The 16,661-nt window shown below is 37.9% G+C and overlaps 1 protein-coding gene across 1 annotated transcript in view; it reads right to left on the bottom strand.

Annotated features, from left to right (window-relative positions):
* LOC128739187 (uncharacterized) overlaps positions 1-16,661 on the bottom strand; it is a 75,519-nt gene that overhangs the window by 41,511 nt on the left and 17,347 nt on the right. The window contains exon 2 of the mRNA XM_053834620.1: positions 9,471-9,945. Coding sequence (XP_053690595.1) covers positions 9,471-9,945 — 475 coding nt within the window. The remainder of the gene's footprint in view (positions 1-9,470; positions 9,946-16,661) is intronic.

Genomic DNA, 16,661 nt, shown 5'->3' with positions numbered 1-16,661 from the left:
ATTTCCGTATACTCTTTATGTGTGAAACTACAAATAACATATATGTGTGAGGCACATAAAAATCATTTGTATCGCCATGAATAACATTTATGGCCCGATTAAAAGTATGTACAAGAGCACATAATTTTCTACTATAGGATAAGAAACATAATTTTTATGGCAGTTCACACATAAATATAATTTTTAAGTCATATACCTTTTATGGACTGCCTCATAATAAAACAGAAATTTCTTATGATATTTATATTTAAATATATAAAAATAATATTTTAAGTAACATAAAAAGTATGTGTTCAGGTCCAATAATTGTTAGGTTTAAAATTTTATTAGTGTAGAGCAGCGGCTGTTAGGGGGCGGTTGGAGGGCGGATTAGAGACGGCTACTGAATTCGCGGCACGCGTTGCCGCCAGATAGAGGAAAAGTAGGGGTACTGTGGGTGAGAAGAACAGGGTGATTGATTTTACCAGTTAAGCATTCAGATTCGTAAATGTTTTGATGGGCCTCCAACATACATGCTATCTCATGATGTCTGAACGTTCCTATCATCTTTTCGAACCTTTAAGTTTTGATAACGTACAGAAAACCTGAAAATTGGAAATGATTATGCGTGCGGATGTAACTTTGATGTCATCGAAATTAAGCTTTTTGAGTGGTTTAATTGTAAAATGTTACCCATAACATCATGCATTTCGATTTAATACCTTTTCAAGTAACGTCTGCCCTGAAAAAATAGCTAATTTTACCCGAAATTGACTGACCGAAAATCCGACAAAATTCGAGCAGTTGAAACACCCGGTTAAAAATATAACAATTGTTTTTTAAACGTTTCAATTTACCTATAAAGGAGGGCCATTTTCAACAAAACCCCCCCGATAGCGAGTAGACCGACTAGCAGCGCCGGCGCTAGCCAATTTGTCGCTCCACGCAAATTCTCAAAATGGCGCCCCCAGAATAAACGAAAAACAGCCGGCGTAGCTGTGTACAAACATTTTACTACCTACACACTCGAAAACGCACAGTCTCGTAGCGTCTTCCTGCATAACCACTCAGGAGGCAAACAACTCGTGAGCAGCCAGTTGCCAGTGAGCGCTAGCGGCACAATGGGATGCAGATTTTGCATTACTTTTTATTTTCTTCTTCATATTACGCTCTCGATACTACACGCGGGTGGGAGTGTGAGTCCTCGCGAATGATCGCTATCAGTTGCTCAGGCTGCAATGACGTGCGAGAGCGACGACCGTGGCTGTTAGCTAAACACACACTCGCAAAAGTCGTTGCAGTGTATGAATAAACAAGAGCGGGAATCCGAAAGGAACGCTTATGCCAGCATGTTCATTAGAACGAGTACGCGTGTGTGAGAAAATTAGTCCGCACAAGTCCGGGTTTCGCAACACTGGTCACAGCCAACCGCCATTTCTTTTGAAAAATTGTCGGTTTTTTGAACCTATTATTAAAATGGTAAACCTTCAAGAACGAGCAAGTTCGGTTCATATTTCCTGTTACTTCAGAAACTTTGTCCGCATATCTTGCTACTTCATCGAAGATGAATCTGTTGATTGCGGATTCTGAAGAGATTGGAAAATCTCTCCCAAAAAGTTTCTAAACAATTTAATATCATCAGTCATCGCGCGCAGTAGCACTTATCGTGTTATTCGGGAGATTGCTGTATAAGTCTTGGGGTTTGATTACTGCAAATAGTATACACATAGGCAGAAAATAGAATCGCAGGCTCCTTTATTTATTTTTTTCTTTTTTTTTCTTTGAGAAGGGAAAAGCCCGCGGAAGAGAAGCAGTTCTTAAAATGAGTAAGTGGAGCAGACATTAAATAATCACGGCAAGCTCAACATTTGAATCGTTTGTTTGTGAAACTCTACAAGCGCCATTTGAAATGAGTCAATTTTCATGAGTTTTTGATAGTTTTGAATCCTCAGGAATTCCTACATCTTCTCTCATATTCTGGCAAAAAGATTATTTCCTTTTAGTTGGGGTTGAAAAATAATTCGAGAAAATCAATTTTTTGTTGTTTTCCTACAATTTTGTCAAAAGCAGAAGTGAGGTTTCCCAAACAAACGATTCATTTATCGAACCTATAACTCAAATGTTTTATTAATACCAAAATGCATTGCGATATTCAGCAAATGTTATCCAACCAATTGGTATGTAAACTTGTACCGAATAAATAAAATTTCAACATAGGGTAAGGAACAGATTAATCAGATGTCCCTTATTTCAAACACTTGAAAATAAATGAGCTTAAAATGCAGCATTTGTTACATATTTTCAGAATCGTGAATCATTTAACAAACACAATTTACTCTGTTTTTGACAAAAAATATGATGAATGAAAAATTTTATTGTCAAAAAATTCATATTTTTTACAGCTACTGGAAAGAATCGCCACCTTGCTATACTACTGAAGAGAATAACCCCCTCGGCACTTAATTTTCATATTTTTTGTTTTGTTTATGCTTGCCCAGTTTTGCTAAAAATGGCGTCGAAACAAGAAGCATTTCGGGAGCGCGTTGTACACTTCTACGAACTGCAACAGAAATCTCAGCAAAAAGTATACGGTATAACATTTGAAAAGCAAATATGTTGCGGCTTCGATTGTTTATCATATCCTAAGATGTCCAATAACTATTCGCAAGCAAGGTAGTGGAAGACCAACCAAAATTATGGACGCAGAAGGACATCGTTCTCTTTCTCGTCTCTTCAACAACAAGCCCTCTGGTTTGGCTACCAAAAATGCATCAGACTAATGTTTGAAGAAAATTTTGATCCCGTTTCTATAAAAACATCATGCAGGTGGACAATACGTGTTTTGGCCGGATAGAGCATCATCGAATTACGCCAAAAAACACAATCGTTCCTGAATACCCATTCGTTCCCATTTTTACCCGTAAACCGCGACCCGAAAAATCTGTCTCAGTGCGCATAATCGAAGATTTCTTCGGGATTTTGAGTTCCATGGTGTACAAAAAATAACTGGAGAGCCATGAATTGCAAACAGTTGATTGGTAGAATCAAGAGATGCATTCGCAAAGTTGACATGACGGCCGTGCAACGCTCCTGTTTCGACGTCAAACGAAAGCTTCGTCGCTAATTTTTCGAAAGCTAATTTTTTTCAACAATGGATAATTTATCTTTAATTTCGGTAAATCAGATCTTCTTCATGTATCTTTCTCTTTTTTGACACCCGTTAGTCAACCCATCGCTTAAAACAAGATAAAATAATCAGTGATCTGCTTAGAATACTTAAAATTGGGTCTGTACCCTAATTTATGAAATTTTTTAAAGATGCCGCTTAAGTTCAGAGAGTTCTGAATAGATGAATAAACGTACCGCTTGTAAAATTGTAAATAAACAATAATTTAGCTGTTAATTACATGCAATCGTTGAAATGTGCGAGTAAACGGCAGACAAAACTCTTGAGTTTATCACTGTAAACATAAAATACTTTGTTTTTTAACAAATTTTGTTTTGGAATCATGGCTGTAACGCCAACAATAATCTCAATCTAGGGACACTAACTGAAAATAATGCCAATTTGAATTATGTAACCATCAGGGGTTTCGAGTCGTATTTTATTGATTCAGTACATACCTATGAGTAAATCTTGTTGAAACGGAGCCACTACTGACACTAAGTCTTCAAATATTAAAAATTTGACTGGTTGAAATGGTTAAAAAATGAGAATTGCTTTTAGTATCTCGAAACAGTGAACGCCTCGTTCCCAAAGGGCGCAACAGTTTCAAAAAAGTAGAATTTTTAGCAAAGCTTGAGATCTATATTATGTGATAATTTTTGAATTTACAATGTAGCAACTAACAAATGGCATAGCTCTGTAAATTTGAAGCACAGGGCTTTTAAATGGAGTAAAAACTGGTTGGAGGTAATCTTGGATTTGGTCGCCATATTGAATTTCATCAGACAATTACTGTTTTCGCCATGAGCTCCCAAACAATTTTCATTTTAGGCCCACCCTTGTAAAGCTGAGAAAAATGTTATGAAATACATTTATCAAATTAGGTGTGCATTGGCATTAACTAAATGATACAACCATGTATCAGAGCAAGGTTCACAATTTTCATATATTTATTGTGATATTACTAAAATTAGCTGTGAAATAAACAACAAGCGACACGGTTAAAGGGTGTCCACGGTAAAATGGCAACACACAAAATTAATTCGCAAAATTCGAGTTTTTATTCGATTGTCATCAAACTTTCAGGGCATCAAATGAAACAATTAAACTTAGTTTTAGCGTTTTTAATTCATTAAATTTTGCCTCCGTATCCGAATGCCGGTACTTTGGCCTTAACCCTATCCATGAGATCTTACACAACCTCAGCATCGACATGGTTTGCATATTTACCCACACTTTCTTCATTTCTTCGACAGTTTTAACTACTTTAGTATGTATCATAAGATTCTGCTTTATAATACCCTGGTATTTCTTGATTGGCCGTATCTTCGGTGCATTTGAGGGGTTATGATCTTTTGGAACGAAATCGACATTATTTGCCTTATGCCACTCCAGCACGGCCTTTGCACAATGGCATGAAGTCAAATCCTACCAGAAGATCGTAGGACAGTTGTGAGACTTCAGAAGAGGAAGAAATTGCTTTTGAAGACACTCTTTCAAACACACCTGTCTATGTTTATGGTACCTGGGGTCGCGAAAGGTGTACTACGCTTTCCACATGAACAACTTGCTTGCCAAATCAAGAATTTCTTGGCAAAGTTCGACATTTTCTGTTTTCGGAGGTTCTCTGGAACATTAAACTTATCTTTTGCAGTAAGTAGAATTTGGGATTCCCAACTTTTTACCGATGGCACGATGTGACAGATTCTGATTTTCGATGTACTTGTGTAGAACTTTTTCGCAAATGAGCTGTTCTTTCGACGGAATTTTTCATATGTTCGCGCATCTGATAGGGGGGCTCACACAGTATAAACAATGTTTTCTCCATGCAAATTTTCAGTTTATTTCAGCCAATGGTTCAAAAGTTAGAGCAATTTGAGTGTGTTGCAATTTCACCGTGGACACCCTTTATGTAAAGACGAAGCATATGGCGTTTTCAAATGAAGTGAAAACCATTTTTTTACGTAACATTTTTAAGTTTTAAAGTTTTTACGTAATATTTTTAAAAAGTGCCATCAAACGGGGTAATTTGCAACAGCGGGGTAACATGCAACAACGCTATATCGATCCAGTTTTCTGTACTTTTTGTTCTGTTACTTCAATTTTTAATCTACATCGGTCACTGAATCTTGTTGTTAACAGTTCAAAGAAGCCATAGATACTGTTATGTTGACTTTCTGCTGTTTTGTTGATTTTTAAAAAAATTCACAAGATGGTGTCAAATTCATCGTCAATTTTTCGTCAGTAAAACGTTCGTGTCGCCCACAGGCACTTCAAATAAAAAAAGTCTAACATACATTTTTCATAGCAAAATGAACAATAAGGAAACAAAATAATCGATTTATGATGACTAGTTTTGTTTATCTTACTTGTTACCACATTATTCGTAAAGCAAGTACTTAAACGGGGTAACTTGAAATAGCTGGTAGATATAAAAAGCTGTGCTCCGTTAGCATCAAGAGGCAAGTTATCATTTAATTTTGCATCAAATAATACTAAAGCACAATTGAAGAATGTAAGATACTTTCGGTGATCGGAAATATGCCAGTTTTTCTCTGGATATACTGAAAATATATCTATATAAATATATGGCCATGGAAGAGATCAAAAAGAAAATAACCTTACTGAGAGAATCGACCAGCAAAATGACTATGTCTAGTTACGATCACTCGTAACGTAATGAACATTCATATATTACGTAACCAAGATATCGATGATTTTTAACTCTCCCGCTCCATTTCATGACGTGATTTTGCATAGTGGATATAGGACGTGTAATGCGTTACTACACAACTCCCGCTTCCCTAAGTGCGTTACGTAATATGTGAATGGTCCTTAAAGAAGGCAGCTCTAAAGGATCTAGACAAGGAATATCAACTGCATGAATAATATAAAAAGTTATTTCTGTAATTTCCGTTACGATGCTCATAATTTTTTTTCACCAACGTGACATAGGACATTTATGCGTATATTCATAGCAAAAGCATTAAAAATCGCAAGTCGGATTATCATTTGCATATTCAAGTCAAAAGAAACTCATACAAATCTTTAAATTCGTTTAATGTCCAAAAAATATTGCTTGTTACAAGTTACCCCGTTTTATGGGGTGACCAGTAACAAATTAGTTAAAAAATTCTACAACAGCCAACATTGATCGCATATTTTTTCTCAATATTTGAAAATATTCTATGCTAGACCTAATAACTGTGTTAATTAAATGTCTTCAAATATACTACAGATAAGTTTTCACTTGCACTCATAGGTGAGAACTGTTGCAACGGGGTAGTTTGACGGTACTTTGTTCTGTTGTTTTTTTATTGTTGTCTATTTCGATTTTTTTTTCTGCTGTTCGTGTTAGCTAGAATAATTGAAATGATTTTTCGACTTTTTTGACCTGTAAGGCCCCTCTTACGCCCGTTGGTGAACGAGGGATCCACTATTTCGAGGTATTAAAAGTGTAATTTTTATTTTTTAATCATTTTCAACCAATCAAGTACAAAAGCTATAATATTTGAAGACCTCGTGTTAGTAGTGGTCCCGTTTCAACGGGAATTACCGTACTAAATCAATGAAATACGACTCGAAACCCTTGATGACAGCTCAAATTGGTATTATTTTCAGTTTGTTTTCTTATATTAAGATGATTTTTTTTTGCTTTACAGCTATGATTACAAAAAATAAATTGTGGGTAAAGCAGTTGATTTTATGTTTATAGTGAAGACTCAAGACTTTTTTCTGTCGTTTACTCATTTATTTCAACGGATGTATGTAATTAACAGCCAAATCATCGTTTAGTTACAATTTTACAAGAAATACGTTTATGACTATTCAGACCGATTTTTGCCTTTTGAGCGGCAGCCTGAACAATAATCATGAATTATGTTGAAACTGTATTTATTCGATAAAAGTTTTTCATATCAATATGATTTTTGGCATAGACCTACGTCTTCATTCCTTGTGGTAAAACATAAACTTGGGAAATATAATTTTGAGCTCCAAATTTCCAGCAATTTTGTTTGTTCAATAATATTCATAATGATTTCCATGTGATCTCTTATTATCATTTAATTGCATTATATTTTTGTGTTGAATAATTATCTAATCTTTTCGGGAGACAATTTTGGCAACACTTAATTTTTATAGTTGTATATGTCTATTACAATTATTCTATTAAGTTTTTTTTTCGTTCCGATGTTGTACAACGCATGGGGAGGGGGAGAAAAAATAGCAATAAATTTTTTGAAATAAGCAAAAAATTAAGCGTTTTAGGCGATTTTTATTAAAGTTTAATCGTAAATACAAAGTCTAGTCTTGCTTTTACTATATAGGGGAACTGTGGGTAAAATGAACAGGGGGGTAAAACAAACAGGCAGCCAAATTCCGAGTAAACCGATTAAAATCTATTCCAGATCAATAGGTATCTTCTCCTAGAAGTATTTCAAGCTGTTTGAGACAATATGTGGTGATCATAAGTTTTCCAATGTGAAAAAAATTGAAAAAGTAAAAAATATTTGCTGAGATCTGACGCCGATGGTAATTTCCACTATTAGTAAATAAGCCATTTTGGCGAAACAAATTAAATTGCGACTATTGGTATCATTTAGTGTTGTTTGCTTGTCACTATCCTGCGGATCTGTCGAAAATTCCAAATATTTTTATCAACTGTTTGTTTATAATAAACACTTAAAAACAATTGGCGTTTTGGGGGTAAAATGAACACCTCACTATGGGGGAAAAATGAACAGTGTGTATAATAATGTTTTATTTTCCACTTATCTGCAGCCACGAAATAATTGCAATTCAAGCAATAAAAATGATCGAGTCTCTCGAAAAATGACGGAAAATGACCGACTGCTGGAAAATCATGCGAGTTAAAAGTCAAGCATTGTATGAACGTAGCGAAGATACATTATGTTAATTTTGTGGAGTCCCATTTTAATTCCAACGGCCCTGTTGAATATCTACGGCTTATGTAGAACAATGATAATGTAAAATAATGTTTAACTTATCTAAACTGCATGTTAATTGTAGTTTTCAATGACATGTTCATTTTGCCCTCACTGCATGTTCATTTTACCCACACGAAAAGAAATCAGGCTCGAATGTAACGCTTTCGAAAAAAAGGAATTTTTCACGACAAATCGTCCCTTTTCAAACATCTTTATATATTGCTACGTGGAATATGAATCTAGCTTTCAATTCATATAGTGCGTTCAGCATTTGGTTGGTTCCTGGGGGAGAAAATAGCGAAATTGCTAAGGGTGTTCATTTTACCCCCAGTTCCCCTGTATTATTATTTTCCATGCGTAATCCCACCAAAAGAGAGACAAGGATAAAAGAAAAATTTGTTACCGCGTTTCGGCCATTGCATTGTGCATGCATGCATTGCATTGAATTTTTATTTCTGTTTAGTGCTGGAAGCATTTACACTCATTTTGCGAATTCTTTAGGTTATAGGGCTCACAGCCAATTGATCTTAGCAAAAAATTTTAACTCATGTCCAATAATTTTTTTTGCCGCCCGAGTTTTCAAGCTAATTTCGAAAAAAAGGAAAGGAGGGGTATGTGGGTGAAAAACTTTTAGCAGTTGCCTAACGTGCTACACATATTCCATATATACTATATTAGATTGGGTTTCTAAAACTTCGTTGATGTTCATTTAAAAATTTAAACATTCTGATCATTATAAGAAACAGGTTTACCATGATAAAAAGTTTTCTGCATTAGAATTCAGGTATGATATTTTGTCACTATTCCCACAAAATGAATGATAACCTAAAATTGTTATAGTTTTTCTCAAAATTGTACTTTACGACCATCACAACCCACAGGCCTGCAATATGTGATATTATTATTTCTTATTCTACGGTTGCCCTACAGTCGTCTTCTTAGTATAATTGATAATATTGATCATATTTCTCTGCATAGTATTTAGTATTATTTCTATATTTAGAGTTTACAAAAAAGTTATCAATAAACATGTCTCGTGTAACTTTTCAAAAGCTTAAATCTAACAATGAGGGATTCTCTTCAATGTCTCTCCCCTCTGATTACACAGCGACCAAAACTAATGCAATGTAAAATTGCTTAAGGAGGAGTTAGCTAATGACGCTAACGACCAATTTATGCAATGCATGTGCATTCAAGTGCATTTGTATCTCCTTTATAAGCTCAAGAGAACAGAAGCAAATGAAAAATTTTCATTGTTACATTGGACCTTTTGAAAACTTACGCGAGAATATCATCTTATGAGTCATGTCTGTCCCAAATATGTAAGAAAACATGGTTTTGTATTAAAGAAAAGAAGAAAAATTTAATCTACTCACCCCATGTCCGGCACCACTCAGGTACAGCTGCCACAGTGGTTCCTGTAGTCCGACCAGGCTGGTGACTTTGTCCTTCAGTGGCAGCGATCCGAGACACCGCACGGAAAAGATCTGCCCGTTAATGGCCGCTGCAGTAGACGCAGCCGTAGCCGACAAGCTGCCATCGCTCCCCTCTTCCTTGGCAACTTCATGGAACATCTTTTCGATCTGCGCCTGAACGCAGTTGCTGGTCTCCCGGTGGCTGCCATGGCTGGTGCCACTGCTTCCACTGTGCAGGTCGCGAAGGTTGTTTGCCAGACCACTGATGTCTAGATTGTCGCGATCGTTAACAATCGCCTTCGAGCCGATGCCAATTCTTCCAGCACCACTGTGGACCGAACCCGGTCCGTGCATCGAGGAAGACCGACGACGACCTCCAGCAGGTACGCCCAAGTTCAACGAGCCACGATCATCGAGTCGTTGGCTGATTATCGATCTAGAAGAGGAACAGACTGCATCGTTAGCACCTAGGCCCTTAAAGATTTGGTGCTCTACACTAGGACCGGGACTAGGACCAAAAGGAACTGCACAAAGGTGATGGTGATGTTGGCGGTTAATCGGATTAATAACAGGGTCATTATTGCGGGATAAATTCGCACAGAAGTGGTCCCCTGTGCTGTTATAGTTATTAGTAAAACCACTGCCACTTGATTTATTACTTTTCCCGGGATTGCAGGTATCGTAAAGGCATAGTTGGTGGATTATGAACACAAAAAAATCACTAACTGTTTGCCACATTGAGCTGGGTCGTGTGGAGCATGAGCATTGGATGCACACTGAGTATTGCACATGGAGGGCGCTGTCACCGAAAATGTCGCTATAGTTAAACTCCCACTTTTTAAATCGACAACCGACCACGACGCAGATATCACAACTTGATTCTTCACTGCGATTAATATTTCTCAATGTTATTGGAAATCATCGGCACTGATCCTGCGAACAACGGCAACCGCTTTACATTGCCGAGGTTCAGTAAAAAAAATTTCACACTTTTTCAAATAATCGGAATGCGAGACCGTTCACTTTTGCTTAGTCTGCACCGGAGGTTTGTTTAAACACTAATACCCCTTTATGCGAACCACCAATTGTCGAAATTCGGCCAATTAAATGCAGCTACAACGGCAATTCAATCGAACGAAACGCGAAACCTGCAAAACTACGATCTCTCTCTACGATCTATTGCAATGGACCGGCGGCGAATAACGCGCTGAGTTGGGCTGTGATTAAGGCTAGGAAAAGCCTCCGCAAGCACGCGCGATCCTACACGAATCAAAACACAACCCACAACGAAAATAATAACAACTCAGGGACTACGAGGTCGAAAATGCGTTCCGCTCCGTGCCAAGTTTGAACAGTTATTGAACGAAGACGACCAGCGTGCAATCGCTCAAAGGCCACTTTTCTCCGATTAGACCCATATGGGTTTAGCTTTAGACCGATGATTTTCCTATCTCTTCTCACTCTCGCGGCCGCTGTCGGCAGACCCATCGCAAGCTGACCTTTCTCCCACGGGGATGCACGCGACTAGTTTTTCCTGCTTTCTACCTACTACCACCAGCCAGAGAGCTTTTTCAACCGATTCGTTGCCATTGGACTTGATCAAAAGCTGCCGCGAGCGCAGTTCGCGATCCGAATGGTTCATTTTCCACTCGTTTCAAATTGATGATCGTTACCATGCTGATCGACGAATTTCAGTGCGAGAAGCCTACTTTTGGGGGAAAGCGCAGAGCGCCTGCTGGGTTGAATCGGTTGGAAATTGAGCGGTCTAAGCTTAAAGCACGCTAGAGCTTTGTTAAAAGTTGTAAACTGAGAAGTACGACTGCACTTAGGTAGCGTGTGATAAAATGCGCTGTCTATAGTTAGGGTATATTTACTATTAATAGACCAGTTTCATGTTTTATTGTTTGATGTTTTCTTTTGTGTACAATGATTTACAAGGAGAAGCTGCTCTACTGGTAGTAGCATAGCATTAAAGATAGTCATTTATTAAGAAATTTGGGTTTCAATTATTTGGTGCATAAAACCTCGCATGTGCTCGCATGCTATTATACCTATGTTAAGTTTTGTTTTTTAGGTTTCATGCCATACATTGCCAATAATAAACCGGTCAAGTTAATAATTTCCAAAATCATATGTCAAAGTCCATAACCGAAAAACGGTCTTTAACTGGGACTAAAGTTAAAATGGGAAAAAAACTGCATGATAAAATCGTTTTAAACAGTAGATTTCTTTAGTTAGATGATGAAGGTTGATCACAAAAAAATTTGGGTATCACAGAGTGCTGACATTATATTATGCACACATTTTTCTAAATTTCGCTGAGTTACTTTTAAAGTTTATTTACAGGATCACAATATCCCCTCAGCTTCTGTTCCTAACTGTTCCTAACACAAGTTTAAAACGCCGAGAAATGTGAATCCGGGAGAAAGAGAAAGATAGGAAGAAGAAAGGAAGTTTCGACAACTACGCCAACGCAACAACAACTCACAACTAGAAGCGACCAAGGTCCACCTACTAGACAACTTTATAGTCAACATTTCATGACAGATCGAACAGATCAATATACTCAACAAGGGATTAAATTACACAGTAACAACGACACCGAACATCGAGCATATCATCGGCATGGAAACTGCGGTTAGAATCTGTAATCTTCAACCCTCCCAAATGAACCACTCCAGAACAAATGTCGCCGAAGTCATCAAGGAGAGTTATCATCCAAAGAAGAGGAGCCCTGAACGCAGTATCTTCGTAGAGCTTTACTCCTCTGCCGTTTTATTCTGCGTAGGTGATTATTCGACCAAGGAGGTTTTGAAGGTAGATGGGCGTTGGGTACAAACTCATTTTAAAGATTCACGTTAAAGTTTGTTTACCAGAAATAATCGACGGCGTCGTCAATACATGTAGCAAAGTTTATTGTCTGCCAGTCAACGCGAGAGATAGCGGATCTGACTCCGTCATGTACAGCTAGGCGAAAGCCCGGTGTACCATCATTCCCGAAGGCAACCTCCAAAATGATCGGCGTTGGGAGACTCAACAGAACGTCCAAAGCAGGATGGTCTGCGTCGAGAGTGGTCAAAGGCTCAATTGCTTCCGAAACGGTGCAGACTGGTGTTGCGGCTTCGTTAATCAATACCAAATCAATAAATCTAGCGTTTTTGTTGGCTAGACCATTGACTTGCATCGACCCATGTAGGGTAAAACCGTCGATAAGTGTAGACCCGTCACTCGACTTGCACCATCGAAGCTGAGGTTGCTTATAGTCCCCAAACTGCAGAGTTAATCACTGAGTTCCAAGTTGGAGACAAGAGCACCGATAGGGTCCACGTGGTCGTGAGTGCTGCTAATATCGTTACGACGATCCGGGGGCAAATAGATGACACCCACACTCACAACTCGACGAAGCGTAGCGATTCTAAACCATAGCTGCTCTACAGCATTGGAAACAGGCGTTGGATCGATATAGCTGTTCCATTGAGTTGAAACAGCAATCAGAACACGCCCGCCACGGGTTTTTCTACTGTTCGAGGGGTTACCATTGGTGCGATGGACACCAAAGTCTTTGCCGAACAGTTGCGCACTGTATAAACATTCGTCCAGCCATGTCTCGGTCAACATAATAACATCGTAGTCGCACTTGCTAGCAGCCAGAAAGAATGGGTCTACCTATGTCTGTAATCCTCGTATGTTTTGGTAGTAACAACGAATGGGATGGTTTTCTTCCACTTCGCTAAATGCAACCCCCAGTAACAAATTTTATTTAAGGCGCACTTGAAAATGTTTCCAACTTATAATTTTTATCGCTATCTATTTATAATGATATCCAAGAGTAATTTGAATGTAAAAAAAAACCACCAACCACCACAAGTGTTGATGATTTTATGGTTGTTTCTCAAAGAACATTTGCAAGACATCATGCACTTTTCACAGCCTTAAATTTTTTAATTGACTGAGCGCTATAAGAGAAAAAAGCATTCACAGATATTGCTTTTCTAAAATAGATATAAACGAAAATTGTAAATAAAAATGGTAACAAAAGCAGTTGCTTTGTTATCCATAAATGATAAATTTTTCATGCCACGCACAGTTTGTCTATGTTTTGTGGCATGAAAGTTAGAAAATTTAAACGCGCCGGTTATTTTTGCTAGATTTATTGAAAAATTTAATTAATAAAAAAATTCAATCATTTCATCAAAAAGTTGATAGCTAGCAAATTTTTAATAAATTGCGGCAAAAAGCCTTTTATATGTCCAAACATTTATTTAAAAAGATAAGATCACTTATGGTATTGCAAAACACTAGATTTATAAACGCCCATATGCAATTGGGCAGTATCCCAAGCAACCAAAAGTTCGAATTTCACTTAAGGAACATACTTGAAAGTTCATATTTGGTTCAAATTTAGTTCCGCAGAACTTTCTTGCTGAACAACCAGACATTACATTTGTAAACCGAACTTCATTCTCATTAAAGTACCGTTAATATCTGTAGCAACTTGAAAGTTCAACATGTAGCTTGAAAGTTCAACATACAACTTGAAAGTAACTTAGAGTTCGGATAATGGTGTCTAAGGAAGGTTAACAAGCTTTATGTCTATGGAGGTATAGCTTGCTAAGCAGCTTTACTCGTAATAAACCTTGCCTTGAGTTCGCTGCATAGAGCGCTAAGCAGTTTCTGAAGAAATTTTGGCAAAAGTTTATACAACAGCGCTTGTAGTTCTATTTTTATACTTTTCCATTTTCTACCTCCGTCCCCTCCTAACTTTTGTAAAGTCGGTTCATGCGATTAAGATAGACCATTTAAAAAAAGTCTAACTAACACCGACCGCTACTGGATTTGAACCCGAGCGTTCCTCGTTACATGCCTATCCTGATGCATTGCGCCATCTCTGACGCCGCTAGTGACATGAATTTTGCCGATGAGTTGTTCTTAAGTGTAAGTTCGTTTCGGGGCTGTGATAAATGAGAAATTAGCACATCGAGTAAAAATGCAAATCGCATATTCCAGCAACGGAGCAGTGGTATACGTCTAAGTTACCGAAAAGAAGTACTCGAGTTCAAATCCCCGAGGTTTATGTGTAGGTGGTGGTGTGTGGTAAGTTACAATAAATTAATATTTATAAAAAACAGTCGATTATTAACCGAAATTAAACACTTTAGTTAATGAGAAATGTCATGAATCTGCAAAACAGGAAGAAGTGGGAAAATATTCCCCCAATCTTTTTTATTTTGAAAATTATTGAAGTTTCTTTTTGGGCTGAACAGTGTTCTATATAGCGACTTAAGTGAACTTTTTGCGAACTTTCTAGTTCTGTTAGAAGTTACTTTGTATTCCCTTCGAAGTCTAAACATCAATTACTAACTTGAAAGTACGGTTAATTATTTAAAAATGAAGTTGAATAGAGTTCTATTCATGATCATTTCGTTGGCTGATTAAGCCAAAAATCCCCTTTTATCGGAACTTTTGGTTACTTGGGATGATTTCTCTTTCAAGAATGCACGGTTTTAAGGCATTTAATAAATAAATTTTTGTCAAATCTATTGTTAAGTTTTAAGGAGCGTCGTTTTTAAGCATAAATCAAGTATCCCTTAAAACCGTTTATAAGGTGAATTACACTTATTGATAATACAGTTTTATGAGTGTTTCTTCAAGTTTCCTTCAGTCATACTTCACAAATGTTAATCAAACAAGATAAAATTCACTTGAGGCAAAACATTATAAAACCTGATACACTTGGCAATGCTTTGATAAAACTGCTATAAAAAATGAATAAGAATGATTTGCTATTGGATTGCTACTTGGGTAGGCTGACCAGACGTCCCGGATTATGCGGGATTGTCCCGGATTTGGATGACTTGTCCCGGATTACTAAGCGTCCCGGAAAGTGCCCCGCATTGATTAATTTTTTAATCGAAATCGTTTCTAAGGATGAAACATACGAAACTATGTTACATTGCATGAAAAAACCTACTGCTGACACCACTGGTCAGCTGGTGCACAACCCCCCCCCCCAGTCATGGCCTCGGCCAGCCGGCACCACGAACTTATCACTGTTCTCTTCATCTGCAGCTTTCGCTTGATTACAATATGGTGCACTCAGCTCTTTTGAGATGAACAGAAGTCCATTGTCCATTGTAGCTTACCGACTTGCTTAGGTGGCTTGCCATCCTAAGACAAAACCTGTTGTCCATTGTAGCATTCATGCTGAAACTGCGGCAGGTTATCATGGGACTGAAACCGCCAGGTGAGGCACCTTCCCCTGTGTATCTCCGAATTCTTATCCGTCACAAAATACTGGTTTTCACACGGATGCCAATGAAGCAGATCCCTTGCCAAGTCATGAGCTTTTATCACGAACCCATCCCCAAAACCAATCTCGAATTTGCTACAAACCCTACTGCGAGCCTGTTTTTGTTTGAGGCTTCTGTGGGCTCCCCACTTGCTCGGTAACACTTGTAGCCATTCCGAGACGAATTCGCCATACAGTACACTGCCCATAAATGAAAAAATGGCTAATATGCCACCGACATGAACTAGAGAAAAATGCAATTTTGTTACTTTTGTCTGTAAAAGATGTTTTACGCGATAATGGCAACCTGTTTAATGTGCATATTGCCCCTTATACACGCCGGAGTTACACCGTTGAGTTCAAACAGCGATAGATGTGGCCAAATTCCCTCCGCCGGACGTTTTTAACGCAGTAGCCAGTTTTTCATTTATAAACACAAGTAGAGTTTACAATTCGGGAGCAAATTTGGCTAACGTCCATACGTTATGAATTATTTCGTGTTAGTGAGCCTACAAAATGGCTTTGAACTACCTAAAACGGTACGGAAGCACCAGTGAAGACGAAGTGGACGACGAAACAAGTAATCCGTGCACCCCGGAGAAGTTGCCAACGAAGCGTGTGCTTCCAGCGCTTGAAGCCAGAAGGAAGAAGCTGCTACTCCATGCCGTCATTAATGGAAGCCGCGAATCCTGCCGTCTAGATTGTAAAAAAAGATAAAATGTGAAAAAATAACAAGATTCGATCCAAAAACTTTGCGATTGCTAACCTTACGTCTGAAACCACCACATGACATGATCAGTTTTAATGTGTGATGGAAAATAAGAACACATCGGTTGCTGCGCATGCGGTTTGAACCCATTATG

This window comes from Sabethes cyaneus, chromosome 3 (genome assembly GCF_943734655.1).
Source record: "Sabethes cyaneus chromosome 3, idSabCyanKW18_F2, whole genome shotgun sequence".
NCBI lineage: Eukaryota > Metazoa > Arthropoda > Insecta > Diptera > Culicidae > Sabethes > Sabethes cyaneus.
Note: the sequence above shows the minus strand (reverse complement) of the source record. Positions and strands in the feature narration are given on the sequence as shown.